Here is a 16507-nt window from a genome sequence, read left to right on the forward strand (position 1 = left end):
GACGTGTTATTTAAGCGGAAATTTGGTGTAATCATTGAGGGAGCTTCTCATGATTATTACACCTATAGGTACCTACTATACAGGGCCGCATTTAGGGGGAGCCTGGGTACAACTGCCCCGGGCGCCAGTATTTTAGCGGTGCCAAAATGTTGGGATAGAAATATGTTTACTTGTGAATTATTAAAATTGTATAATTTTAATTATTTTAATAACAGTATTATGCTGTTTGACATTTTTTTAATTAATATTAATTTGCATAGTTTTGTATAATTTTATTTTATTTATTCATGAAATACCTACAACCTACTTAAATATGTTTAAAAAAATAAATATGATGAATTATAAGCAAGGTTTAGGTGACATAAATTCAAATGTATCTTTGTGGAGAGAGGATCAAGCAATAATTGCTAAAAAAGCACACATTGGAAAACAAATATTCTTTTCTGTGCTCAAAATCTAAAAGGTTAATAAGGATCTATCTCCCATATTTTCCGTGGGTAAGCCCCTTAGGGGGAAGCAATTTTTTTCACCGGAGCTTAGTGGGTGCAAATTTTTTTTTTGCACCGGGGCGCAAAATGTCTAAATGCAGCACTGCTACTATAACCGTTAACATTTATTAATTCCAACAAGACAACTTACAAAAGTTGTACCTACGTACTAAAAAATTAGTTACATAGATACTACTAAAATACCGTTTAGAAATTTAACCATAAAAAAGTACAAACTACTCATCTTAAACATTTTAAAAGTTTTTTGAACTATTATACTATTTACTAAAGCATAATATAACAAAATCGGCAAAATATACGTGATAATTAAACTTAAAAATAAAAATATCGTAAAAACACAGATATTTGATGTTCTTACATTCAAGTTTGATATTAGATCAATTCACTCTAATATTTAATCCAAAAATACAAAATTGGAACTGCTGGACATACATTTTGGTATATTATGCGTTAGTAAGACGGAGAGAACACAAGCAGCGGTATGCGTCCTCTTAAAAGTCATTAAATTAATTGAATTAGGACTATTATTTACATTCAAACCAAAACAGCCAAGTAACATAATGAATAATACTGCTTAAAAATAACTTCTTTACTAAAAATATTATTTTATTTACCAGCTTTTCTGAAGTATAACTTTAGGTTTATAAGTACCTATATATACCAATACACCTAAATAGGTATATAATATTATTGTATATTAGGCAATATATAAATACTTACTCAAAAGTCAGAATATGTTTATTTGAGTACAATGTATCAATTTTATTTGAAAAGCAAACAAATGTATCCTTATTATTTATCTTTTAGCGATTTCGCCAAATATTTCTGAATATTTATAACAGTAAGACAATTAAATAAATTTTGAAGCCTATTTTAGATCGCATTCTTGTTTTTACTCGTATTCTGCACACAGCAGAAAAATAGCACTCACACGTTGGCATGTTCAAGTGTTTGGCAAGTTCCTTATAAAAAGGAATTCGTTCCGTTCCTTGTTCCTTATAATGTTTTTTTTTCATTTGCATTCTTCTTTAATTTTTAATTAAAATATATAACTACAAGTAGATACATATTTTATAATTATATTTTGAGATTTTCTTCTAAATTAAATTGCTGACCGACGTTTGTCGACTGTCTTATTGTTTATTTTTATAAATAATTATATTTTATATAATTAATCATTTCTATATAAATTATAACTTATAACTTATGAGAAATATTAATGGAGACTAATGACTAATGATTTACGATTAACGTCGATACTCGATAACGATCACTAATTGGCAACATACATTTTACACATTAAAAAATATGTATCGTAATTTCAATTATTTACATATCTTATATCTGTGTATATTATTGGAACTAGAAAGGAACAAAACATTTTGTAATTCGTTCCAGGTATCCGTTCCTTTTGGAACTCGTTCCTTCCAAACACTAGCGCTATGTTCCGTAGCCGAACTTTTTGGTAACTTTCAGGTAACTTTGGGCAAGTTTATAAATATTTGGGTAAACCGCAGACATGCGTTCTCGGAAATCTGAGTTTTAAATTCCTCCAAGAAAATATATTTTTCATAGTTGTTCTCATGTTTTATAGCTTTTAACAAGTGATTTCAGATTTTAAATTATTAAAATTATTACAATAATAAGCTCGAAAAAAGGATCTACTATTATTATTAATATTTCAATTTTTACTACCTATAAGTTATAATCAATCATTAAAATTGTTTGTAGAAATTGGTAAGTATGTTAATTTTTAATATTATATTAGCCAATTCTGCCAATAGAAAAGTCTTTTAAAGAATTAAATTAATTTAAATATGTAGTACGAAAATCAGGGTGATTTCGGAATTTCTATAGAGCGCTAGTAAATTGAACAAATTTAGAAAAATGTATCATTACATTAATTATAATCCAGTATATTATACATTTTATGACTTTTGCTTTTTTCAAAGTTCAGTTAAAATTAATTAAAAATTATATTTAATTAGTTAAAAATTATAGTTAATTATTACGTATTTTTATAAAAACCGGAACGTCGTGATGTGGAGGACAGAAATGCTGCAAGCAAACGCATGACCAACCGACCAAAGTTATCTGATGACAGGTCTGTAAAATCGTAGGTATTTCATTTTTAGCACAAAATATTTTTTTATAAATTAAAAGTTATTAAAAAATACAATTAGACAATATTAGGCACCTTATATTTTCAAGGACCAGAGGGCCTCTACTTACAACTTTGGTGGGGGGTGGGGGGTCCTCGTTATAATGTCATCAGCTCACGTCCGCATATTGTTAAACGTGGTTGCTGCTATACAATGACGACTATTATATTACCAAGTATATTATTATCTATCAATTCTAAAACGATTATAAAGCTGTAATATAATTAATATATCATACGAATCCATAATATTATAATATACTTATATATACGTAAAAACCAAAAGATAGTTTGGGTGCATCCGAGAGGAATCGGTTTTATAGGCCACAGTGTCACGGAACCGGTTCCGAATCGAACGTCCGGCATCATGCTTGACCCAGATAAATGCTCTCGTGTGCATATATATATAATATTACATTATATACCTAAAATATCCGTAAAATAATAATAATCATAATAGTATAGGTGGCTAGAGTATTATAATATGTATCTCTACCTACTCACACGTAATTTTGTCGCGGCGGCGTCATATATAGCGTAGTACCAACACGCGCCGGTTTCGTTTGAATGGTTTTAATGCACACACACACATATAATATTTGTTTATATATATATATATATATGTATTATGATAATATACGATGTAGTCGATCTACCGGACGAGCGTCTTCAGTCGACCGGTGAACGTTCGAAAGAGAGCTAGATAGGTAGCTGTATCGTCGTGCACCCACACTTGTAATAACCACACTTCGCTCGCGTATATACCACCTTCCTGCAATGCGTTTGGCGTCTGGACACATCACACGGCACAAGTCTTGAAGAATTCCTTGGTTTGGCATCGCGAATATTTCCAGCGGCGGTAGTGTTTCGTGTATTTACTACAAAAAAATCATATTTTTTAATTCGATTTTTTTATCTTCCGAGACAAAACGAACTTTTTCCCCGAGGGGATTTTTCAGTATTATTTTTTTTTTATTGATGCGATTGCGAACAAAATGACAAAAATGTGAGTATAGAGCATCATCAATATTATGATAATATATTAATATGCAAAAATATATGATATAAATACGCACCGGTGATTATTTACTCATGATTTTATATCCATTGTTATATAAACAGTATATACTAGTGATGTAAATTTTCGTGAAAATTTTCAAAATCTTGAAAATTTTGAAAATTTTATAATTTATCATATTAATTTCTAATCAAATAAATCATTTGATATTATATAGTTGTAGTATATTTAACCTTCATAATTATATTTTAAAATATGTACTTTTATTACCATTTACCTATTTTAATATAATGTTGGTATTATTCTAATGAACATAATATAGTAAATTCAAAATACAAATCATTAAATATATATAATATATACCTATATCAATATATAATATTTAATTCGGCAATAAATGTGCATTTTTATCTTTTATTAAAAATATTGTATTTTTACTTCAGTATAAATTATAACTGTATAATCGTTTTGTTACAATTATTGATTTTTCAATTTTTAAAGGAGGTAATTTATTGTTTGAGTCACTTCCTCAATTTTACCCAAATTATATATTTTTTTATTATAAGTGTTTTGTTTGACTCTGACGTTATACTTGTTACAATGTAAATAAAAATGAAACAGTAATTTTATAAAGTATTTTAAAACTTTATTTAAACTTAAAAATTAATTAATTTAAGAAAAAGATAAAAAAATTAATTTACAAAATTTTCAATGAAAAAAAAAAATTTCAATTGAAAATTTTCAAGCTTACATTTCTAGTATATAACTATATCGCAGTGGTCAACATTTTTTTTTTATGGTATATAGGAGGGATGAATTTTTGAAAATGTAAATGTTCCTCATTAGTATTCAATTTTAAATTTTCCGAAAATACATAAAATGCACACCTTTTTTTAAATATGCTTTTGTAGTTCAAAATTTGAAAAATCTTGAAGGATTTATAAATTGTGTTTTAGTTAGAAATCTATACAATTTTTCAATATTCAAACCTAATAATAAGACTTAAATATTTAATACAAACTTCCCAGTGAATGGTTCTTACAAACATTTAAAACGATCGAGTACAATAGGCATTTGAAATTTAAATTTGAATAATTAAACGAAAATATAATAAATAATAATAATCAAATTATTTTCGAACGATTTTAGTAATTATATTTTTTACCTCGGTCGTGAACAAGTTTAAAATTTCCAAAATCCCAATCACTAAAGTATACAAATTCAAATATAGAGAAAAAAATTATAGGTACACGTTATTTTTTAAAAGTAAGTCAATATAAAATATGTACCTATATGTGTTAGGTACAACTGTGCGTGCATGTTTTTAAATGTATTAATGAGTTTGCAAGTATAAATTTTTTTCATGCTATTAACTGCTTAATAGAATTCTTGAGTATCAATATTTATTTTGGATTTTTGTTTTAAATGCTTAATAAAAAAATAGACTTTCAATATTTTAATACTGGGCACTAAATTTATTAATTTAACTCAAAGTCTCAAACGAATAAGTTAAACATATTGGACAATGCGCGTCTGTGCGTCTTTCAGGCGCGTCTCTCCTATATAACGAGAATATAATTTAATTTTTATCACATGTTATTTTAATTGAAATTCATAAATTATGAATACCTCCACAACATGGATTACATTGTAAAAAATGTTCATTTTCACAAGGGTATATTATTAGCTATAAATAAGTAGGTAGTATAATATTTTCAATTGAATATTAAACAGAAATGAGTGAAAAAACAATTGTTTTTATAAGATTTTTAGGATCCGAATAATTTTTATAGGGTGGTATAATAAAAGTAGTATTTTTTTTTTATTTTATATAGCCAAATGATTGGAAATTGGATGTATATTGATTATAGACCATGCTTGGCTTAAAATCATTTATTTTTAAATTTATTTATTTGTTTAATTTTACTGTCGATGAGAATCAATATTCAATAATCTAAACAATTACCTATAACTTTTAGATATTTTTTCAAAGTACATTTAAAATGCATGTATAATAATTAAATTATATTACACATTTATATGAATGCGTATTATGTATATACCTGGTAATTCTTCTTTTAAAGAACACTCATTATTTCAAAGTTATGAGACTTAAAAGTTTAGATGACCTGAGTAGTGGACCAATATCTTGCAGGATACTTACTCCTGTGTCACTCATTCCACTCATCAAAACTAGGTTAAAACTAGGTATAACTCATAAAATACTCTTCCAAAATTCGACCAAAAAATATTCTACTTTGGTATATAATAGGAATTTAATTAATATAATTAATTTAAAAAATCTTCGTTTGTAATGATTTACATGTTATGTAAAAGTTTAAATTTAAATTAAATCTTTAATAGTTTTGGAGTAGGTAACTACTATAACTAATGAGTGTTCTTTGATTAAGGAATCACCTGGTATATTTAGGTACCATAATATTATATTGTTAAGTGTTTAACAACAATTTTGTTATGTTCATACAATGACTAAAATTATAATATGCACCTAAGCTATAATATATAAAATGTTATTAAATTATCACAAAGTTAAGCTTTTAAAGCTTTTGATTGTATGGTGGCGCAGTGTATTCGCCCACTGGACCCACACACGTTCAGCATTCTTCTTTTTATAGATTTATCGTTTTTATTGAAACTGTTCATCATTAATTTAAATGTTTAAGTGATTATTATAGTAGTTCGTTAATTCAACATAATAATGTCACCAACACGTTTTTATATACACAATACATAAAATGTACATAATATTATATATTATATTATTATTGATCTCCACTTTTTGATGTATTAATAAGTCATCATCATTATATTATTTAATTAGGCTATAATTAAAATTCACATGTTCCAAAAAATGGTAAAATGTGTTATCAACAATGTTAATAATGTGTTATATTGATAATGTCATTATCGAACTTTTGACGGGGAATTAGTACCTATATTAGTTGGTTTCAAAACTCACTTTGAAAATATCACTAGAAAACGAATAGTGTCAAAAATAACATGTTCTATTGAACCATGTGAATTTCGAAACTAATAATAACATTTACAAAAACAATTATTATCATAACTTACATATTATTTCATTTACCATTATATTTATTAGTTATAACCATAATTCACAAGTAGTATGTTTCATATTATATTGATATCAAAACTCACATATTCCAAACTTCCAACTTAAAAAAATGTATTTAAACAACGAAAATCATATTTTTTATGAAAGATTTATTTTCTGGACATATAATGTACAAGAATGATGTATTTTGGTTTTATCTTATGTTACGGTACCTTTACAATATTCATTATGTACCTACCATTGTACAATGTACATAACCTACCAGGAGCGTATTTTAGAGTTGTCCTGTGTTTCATAATAAATAGTGTCAAAAGTATTACCTATATTTCTTCTATGTCTACATATATCAAGTAACATTTATTGAAATTTGTAGGTGTATCGAGTACCTATATTATATACAGTGTTGGGAATTATTTTTTTAATTATCTTATCTAGATGAGATAATTAGATGATTTAATTATTTTTATCTAGATAAATGTAATGGTTATCTGTGGTAATTTATCTAGATATATATTATAATTATAAGAATATTTTTAAATACTGAAATAGCCAAAAATTTACGAGAATCTAGTAGTGATTCCAAATACCAATATTATTATAGTTAAAAAAAGAAATATTTACTGAAATATTGTCAGTTTTATTTTGTTATTTTATTTTTATTCAAGTTGTATTAAAAATTAAAATTGTATATTATTTTAGTTGAAAAATAACATTAAGGATTTATTATAAATATTATATATTAAATATTACCTAATTAGTAATTACTAATTACTAATAAATTACATTATTTATAATATAATTTAAAAACAAATTATCTATTTTTTTTATCTAGATAAATTTTGAATGAATTATCTGTTATCTTATTCAGATGATTTTTTGGTTATCTTTTCCCAACACTGATTATATATTCATAATTATATACGTAAATCATAAATAGTTGTAAATATATATATATTAGTAATTATTAATTTAAGTTATACCCAATGATACGAAAATTAATTTAGTTGGGGGGATGGTTAGGTTAAGGTTTAACCCAGTTTTTAACAAAATCAATTTTCTTATTTTGTTGTAGTTCAAAATGAATAACCGTAGATACTGGGAAATTTCAATAATATTTTGATTTTTTGAACTATGAATAGATATTTGTAATTCACAATTTTTTTTTAGTTTTTTTCTTTAAATTTTTATAAAACAAATTACGCTCAATCAATGTAATTGAAAATAGTTGCTTATACTGGAACAAAAGCTTAAATCCACATCAGCGTAAATCATCAAAAATATTAGTTCTTTTGAAATATAATTTTAAGAATATTAATTTTAGCAACTCAAAAAATATTTTTTTAAATATTTGTACTAATTGTAAGCTTTTTGTAGGCATTTGAGTGTTTTTTTAAGTTTGGATTAAAATGTTCAGGATTGGTCAAAAATCTTGTATATATTTAATACAAGATCCATCACTTAAGTTGTTCTTTTGGAAATTTAAAAATATTAAAAATACACAAGCATATTCTTTTTATGGGTGTGTTAAGTTCAAATTTTTACAAAACTCGTCAATTTCAAGAAAATTGAATATTATTTTTAAGTTGAAAATGTATTAAAATATATTCAATTTTTAAATCTAAGGCTTGAGAATTTAGTACATAGATCCTCATAATAAGAACTCATACTGAAATCCATAAATCTAAAAAACTTATTGCCTATTTTTTTATAGATCTTTTAATGTTAAATGTTGAGAACGATTTTAGTTATTTTATTTGTTATTCAAAATATTTTTGGCGACTTATTTTTACGGTTGTTATTATATTACGCTATACCTACTCATTGATAATTTCGAAAAATGTATACTCATTTTAAACTAGTAGTTTATACCACATTATATTACCTACTAATAGTAAAGTAAATTTATCTAGTAGGTAGCAATTAAAATAAAATAAATAAATAAAATATACTAAGAGTAATATAAGTCTCCGTTCAAAATAGTTGTTCATATGATTTATCATCGAATTTAAATTTAACTTATTCATTACAGTGACCTACTCAATGACGAGGTACACTCGATTCCTACCGAACAACGCAAAGCGGTTACCTACTTGCCCACTTTTTACTAACTACACTGTTTATTTAAAAATTTGTCACGAATACATTTTGAAAATTTTAAAAAGTTAAAAAGGTTTAGTTAGAGTTTAGATTTAAAAGTTTGTAAAAAAAATTAAGTTTGAGTAGGTACATGAAAATTTAAGCCCAACTCATCCCTAAAATAAACCATTCGGGTGTCGGGTAGTGATAACATATTTTGTAGAATAGACACTAATAATGTTAATACATAATACCACTGTCAACTATTAAATCATCAAATTACCGTCATATTATTCTAATAATTACTTATATATCACGGCTGTATGCAAATACACATATGAAACATATTATTATTATGTAGAACATATCCACCTAGCCAAGCTGGCTCAAATAATAGGCTGGTTTACAAAGTTTATTTTAAATTGAATTACGAATTACTTACTAACTTCGTCATGTTTGAATTGTAAAAATTATTATAGAATCTAAATTGGGAATTAAAACAATTAAAGAAAAAAGTGGAAGTCACTCTGTATACAGTAGGTTACAAGTGGGTGACTGTAGTCTGTAATGGATGGTGTTAAATTTAAATTCAATGATATAATATAAATATATCATAGTATACGATTAACGATTCTGAGCAGAGACGGTTTGTCAGCCTAGGATATCTTAGATTATATTTTTATTGTTATTATTAATAAGGTAGCCGGTTAAATTATTATTATTCGTTTATCATCACATTTGTATATTATAATAATATACTTTAGAAGGTTCAAGTACCCACGAATAATATTTTTTAAATATAAGTAATATAACATAAAACTAAAATCGTTCTTCGCGTTTAAATAACTAACTTCGTCCAAATTTGAACATAAAATAACTATATAAAAACTGGATTTTTATATTTTTTTAGATTACAGAATAATCTACTTACGTGGAGACTTGTTTTAAATTTTTAATCCTTACTTAGGGAAGTTGAACATTTTACAAGTTTTTAACTGCAAAATCATTTTTAAATTTTAAATTTGATAAATTTGATCAAAATTTTAACTTTAAATGCTTATAAAAAAAATTGTACATATGTATTTTTAATATTTTTAAACAGCTATTGTAATAATAGGTATATCAGGAGCATCAAATTCAATTTCACGCATTTTGACTCAACAAATTTTATTGATATTTATTAAATGTGGATCAAAACTAACTTTTATACTTCAGGTATTTTCTGAAAATAATTATCTTTCAAAGTTGACTATTCAATCTTTCTGAAACATCGATATACTTACGTTAAAAATAAACATTCAGCCGATACTGTGGCCATCACACGTACAGGATAGTCAAATTTTAATTACTGTCGGGATAATCGTTTAACGTTTAAAATTTAAATAACCCGTCGTCATCAGCAATAATTTTATAAACTAAAATTATATTATATTAGACTTGTTATAAGTAGTTTGGCTGAATCATAACAATATAAATGACGATTAGTTAGATTTCTATTGATATCTATTGTGCAGGCGTGTGACGGATTTTGTTCAAGGCAAATCATGTGTTATATTATTATATTATATATACCTACCGACTGCAGCGCCGGTTAAACGATTTATGTATATAATACCTATATATATATATATATATATATTTTATTTTATAATATGTGCATTATTTACATACACGAATAATTAGGTACTTCCGTTTCAGCTAGGTCATCGCGAAACATTATAGGTATAAAACTGCTGCAAGCTGCACAGCCAAACCACGTATCTATTAATTATTCAATAACAATAATTCGGACAGCACGATGTATATTATTATTCTATCGACGTTAAAAAAAACAAATTGTGAAATTCAAATTATGAATAACGATTATTATCAAAAGAAATTTATTTAAAATATCATTTTATTTGGGATTGATTATAGGTGCCTAATTATGAATAGAACTAATTTTAAAATGATTATCTAATGAATAATATTTAAATAATTTTAATTTTATATTATTATTGTTTGTTACATTACCTATATCCACGATATCTATCAGGTACGCTCAACTACAGAAAAATAGATGAATACTGCAAATTGATTGACTAAATCGTCAGTGGACAGTAATAACTAATAATTTATGCCTTTATATCCTAGTGTCATAAAATCTATTTTCTACAAATGCATCAGTTTGAGTTTCATATTTAAATATCGTTAATGCAAAACATTTGGACATTCATCTGAAACAGTGTAAAGTTGTGTACCCGTATACACGTTTTGTCATTACCATATGGTATTTGGTACGTTCTCTTAGTACGTGCACGAGATTAGTGGGCCACAATAAAAGTAATAATAGTACATATAATATTATAGTAAAATAATGATCGCAGCTGGGTGATAAACTGATATTGTAGGTTGAAATTGGAGTTCAAATGTTAGGTATAAGTAGGTTTTTCGGTTGAAGTGTTCTGCGTTTAATATTAATGTTTGATTTATAATTAACATCAAAGTGAATTGTATACCTAAGCTATACCTATAATAATGCGATATCACCGATGCCACGGTGAGTGCGTATGAAATACATCGATAGAATAACGACTTATTGAGGACTGTTTTGTTTTTAAATTAAAATCGAAATTGGTACTTAATCACATCCTCCACATCACTAATGTAGATATAATACACGCAAAACCGCGCTTAACCGGACGGGAAACTTTTGTGGTAATATCAGTTTTCGCGTTTCGAGTCCGATCGATTCGTATAGTAGTTTGTTTTCCTTTCTATTCGTGTTGGATTGATGCCAAACCGAAAAAATTTGTTGGATTTAGAACAAACAGAATCAAACGGGTTTCGGCGTGCATTTCCTGTGCACGTCATCCAATAAAAGATTTCACTCACCGGTTGGCCTAATAACATTACGTGCAAAAATAACATAAATATATAGTCACCGAGTCAGATCTAAAATCGAATGGTATGGAAAGAGTAAAAATGAAAACGAAAATATTCGCAGTATTTGCAATGCGAATACAAAACTAAAATAACAAAGATGTATTTTTTTTCTTCACGTACTTATAACCAATACACCATATCAAACCTAACCTATTCGTTGAGAACATATTTTGTTTATTGAATAGGTATTAAAGATACCTACTTAACATACCAGCTAGTTATGCGTCCTAAACTCACAAAATGCAATATCGGTATATATATAATATATGAGTATTGCACATTTACACGTCGATCGAAGATGTAAATAATATACACAAATACAATTTTTAAGTTTCATAGATACACGACAATTATTTTTATCTGAATCGTTTGTAAATACCGTAATATAATTTGATTTAACTACACACGATTCGAAAAATCAAAAATTTAAAAATGTTTACAATCAATTATGGCTATTGAACGATGGAAAACGTTATATATTTTTATATTTGGCCAAACAAGGTATTGAGAACACTTAAAATTCACAAATTACAAAAAACCTATTACTATTAAACATAAGTTATCGCTTAGGCGGTATGTACCTATAAAACAAAAACAATTGAAAATTAATTTACGTGCGAAGTTTCTATATCGTTTAATTGGGTATTGAACGATTCTGCAGGTTGCATTATTTTAAACTAAACATTTAAGCGTGTAATGCAAAATAATAATAGTAATATACCATATATATAAATGTAAATAAAATCTGTAGTAAAAATGTTCACAGTCATAGTCATAAATTATAATAATTATAGTCTTATAAAAAATTTGGCTATAATATAAATATTGGGTTAGGTAATAAATAATAATAGTTAGGTACATGGACATATGGGAAATAGGTATGTCAATTCCTGGATAGCGTAACTCGTAAGGAAACATATCCTAAATATTTTAATAAATTAACAAGTAACACTCGGACATTTTGTCTAACGTATTATATATTTTATTTTAAATGTTTATTATTTTGTATTTTTATTATTTCGGTTATATATTTTCTTACCTTGTTCTATACCGTAACTTATAGCCTCATTAACTTTAAAAACGCATCTTTGACTCTTCGTGGCTTAAAAATTGTAGACCAAAAAACAATTTAAACGACTTTTCCTAGGTCTTCAAACTTTTTTAATGAATTTCAAAGTTGTTTTTGTTATTTACGCGGGCCTACAGTATATCAAATGCTCAATCGTTCGATAAAAATATTATATAATATATGCTACAACGTTCGAAAAAATTAGTACAATTTGAGCGTTTTCAATCGTATAACTAAGTTTCTATAACTATTTTTCTCAGTCGTATTTTATCGGCGATTTTTATATGTAAAATACCATAGTCTATAAAAGGCTAACCGAAGTATTGTGGGTGTGTTTTTCGCCCTAATTCCTAAACATTTCAACGTCTTTGGTGATCACCCACGTCACATCTAGCTTTGATACTGGTGACTGCAGGTACCCTATCGGTTATATGCCGAAACTGCAGCTAAACACTAAACAGCATGTGGTGTTAATAAAGATAAAATATTAAAATATATATCACATGCAATGATTCCCTTAATATCTGATGGGTATGAAATGAGATCCGAAATAAAGATTAAAATGGACGTTAGAAGTACCTATAGGGACCGTAAAATGAGCGATACGAACAGGCGTTTGGCACTTTAATCACATTAAAGTTTTCTACGATTTTAAATTATATAAACCATCTCATCGTCGTATGTGTGTGTGTGTGTGTGTGTGTTCGATTTATCGATGGCTTCGCTTGTTAGCTCGACGTACCTATATATATATATATATATTGCGATTCGGAGATGTTTTACGATTTGATTGTTTCCAATAATCAGAGAGAATAAAAATATATAAAATATAATATAGAATACGATCATATCGATCGTATAGCGCCCATAGGATAAAATTCATGTGAACTCGTCACGAATTATATAATATTATTGTACCCGCGGTCTGTTTTAATGGGATTGATATAACGGCGAAATTAAAATTACTAAATCCGTGTTAGACCGCCGGAACGGAGGATATTATGTATAAAATATGTATATCACTTAGGTGGTAGGTACCACATTGAACTGCGAACCTAAACGTTATTTTAGGCAAACGCGAATTCTTTATTTGCACATAATTATAACGGCACAGCTATTTAATGATGGGTATTCAAGTATTATATAGTACACCTAATACATAGTATACCTATACAATACTGTCAATACTTACTCGCAGTACAACTGTACCTACTAGCCAAACACTATATTTATGGCAATACCAATAATTACCAATTTTTATTGCGCTTTGTTTTTTTACAACTGCGGTTGAGGCACAACGGGATTCGAATTTCCTGGGGCTGGCGGGCGGACTGCATTACATTTTTTTTAAACTATAAATTAAGTAGATGCATAATCACTATTGGCTCTCAACTACGGTAGGTTATAAATTATAATTTAGAACATTCTGTATTGTTCCCTTGGATGTATGCATTACGCACTAGGAACTTTTATAATTATACAAAATATAGCTAACACGTTATAATTAGTTTCGTAGTTCATAATGTACATATGTTAAAAAGTACCTACGACATGAGGGGCTAACGGGTTTCAAAGTTATTTATGTATTTGGTTATTCCACCAATAAATTATAGATAGTACCTATTATATATGTAGGTATATATGTATATCTATTCGTATGTATATGTATATGTAGGTATATATATATATTATGTATTAATAAGTTCATCATAACAAATTAAATATGTACTTATAAAATTTCCCGTACGTGTATGTGATACTTTCCGAATATAATTATACAATAGGTACATAGGTATTATAGATATTATAGGTAGGTGTGTGTGAGTACGAGATTAAATTGTTTAAACGTTTTTAAACGGTTTTCTAACACAACAACTGTAGCTCACCAATTTATTTTTAAAGCAGTTTTACTGAAACTCCGGGGCTGGATTTATCTGCGGCGTAGGTAGTAAATTTAAATCGCGATGATGTTTGTACCGCGGAGTGTTAAAAAACGATCAATCATTTCGATTCAACACAATAATTATTATATTGATTTGCATTGTAGTGCGATCAAATTTGCGCCGCTTTCATTTATATAATAGACCTACGAGATTGACCAGTGACCACAGACCACTTGACCTCTAGCAGCTATATATGCTAAATGCCTAAATCAATATTCGTTTCGGAATAACTCACGTGGCCTACCTATTATAAAAGAGAAAATAAATGATAATAATAATAATGAACCACCTGGGATGTATTTATTTAGTGGATAATAATTATACATATACACATCTTCCGGCGTATTTATTTTCGCGGGTAATGAATTGAACGTCAATGCACACTGCACAACACAATCTATTTTTTATAAATCATCATATCCATCAACGGAGTCATTAATTATTGCCTATTGGACGTAGACAATCGAATGCATTAAACTTATATTATTATAATAATGTCGTATCACTTGTATTAGGTCATTAGGTGACACGCACTAAAACAGTAAAACCTACCGTCTTACTTTCGTCCGTACTCTCTAAGTTAAAGACTATAATTGTCAAAGGCGGATATTTGATTGAATTTTTAGGGAGAGGGGACTTAAATCTCTATTTCTTAGCCAGCACTGTGATCTGAAAACTTAATGGAAGTACTTCTATCGATTTAACGTCTATACGTATATCTTTAAGACCGTTTTTAACACACCTTTTGGTTGGAAACAAATTGATTAATATGTAGCCATGTAGGTACTTAAAAACAAACATAAATTATTATCAAATGACCAACACGGATTTAGGCAAAATAGATCAACAATAACAAATTTGTGTATATTTAAACACGCAATCTTGGATTCATTTGAAAATCAATTACAAACTGACGTAATTTATACCGATATGGAAAAAGCCTTTGATAGGATTAATCATAAATTATTAATTCATAAACTTAAAATATATGGATTCACTGAACCACTTCTTTCTTGGATTTATTCTTTCATTTCTGGTCGTATCCAAATTGTAAAATACAAAAATTATATTTCTGAACAAATCCTCGTTACTTCCGGTGTCCCCCAGGGAGACCATTTATCTCCAATATTATTCTGCCTTTTAGATTCTGAACGAAGTGATGAATGTATTGATTTTACAATGATGTGTGTTTTTTTTTTTTTTTTTTTTTTTTTTTTTTGTGTCTGACGACAACTTTTGGAGCAGTAAAAATGCTTCGATTTTCAAAAGTTGTACCTTTTCTGAAAGGAAAGTGAATCTAGTTGGTACTTTGGGGGGTCAAAAGTGAAAATTTCCCAATACTTTTCAAAAGTGGCAGGAAAAACCTTAAAAAAATAACGGAAAAACGCGAATTTTTACGCAAAACCAATTTTTGACAAAAATGAAAACTTAATTTTACTGTAACTCAAAAAATAATTATTGTAAGCACTTGAAATTTGCAACAGATGTTTATATTAGCGTTGTCTATACAGGGTTAAATTTTCAAAGTGTTTCGACTTTTTTTGAGCTATTTATAGACAAATGAAATTTTCAATTTTTCTAAGTATTTTTTTTTAAAATAACGATAAAAAATTTTTGGTTGGATAGAAAACTTTGAAAATTTAATACAAGGTTTCTTATAAGTTGTTCTCACAGTGATAAAAAAAAATCCAAAATCGTTAGTCACAATT

The 16507-nt window shown here is 27.2% G+C and overlaps 1 protein-coding gene across 1 annotated transcript in view; it reads left to right on the forward strand.

Annotated features, from left to right (window-relative positions):
* The first annotated feature begins 3293 nt into the window (after positions 1–3293).
* The window catches only part of LOC100158728, a 21994-nt gene continuing 8780 nt past the window's right edge, over positions 3294–16507 (forward strand). The window contains exon 1 of the mRNA XM_001947883.5: positions 3294–3676. Within this exon, the coding sequence (XP_001947918.2) occupies positions 3666–3676 (11 nt within the window). The 5' untranslated portion in view covers positions 3294–3665. The remainder of the gene's footprint in view (positions 3677–16507) is intronic.

Source organism: Acyrthosiphon pisum, chromosome X (assembly GCF_005508785.2).
Source record: "Acyrthosiphon pisum isolate AL4f chromosome X, pea_aphid_22Mar2018_4r6ur, whole genome shotgun sequence".
NCBI lineage: Eukaryota > Metazoa > Arthropoda > Insecta > Hemiptera > Aphididae > Acyrthosiphon > Acyrthosiphon pisum.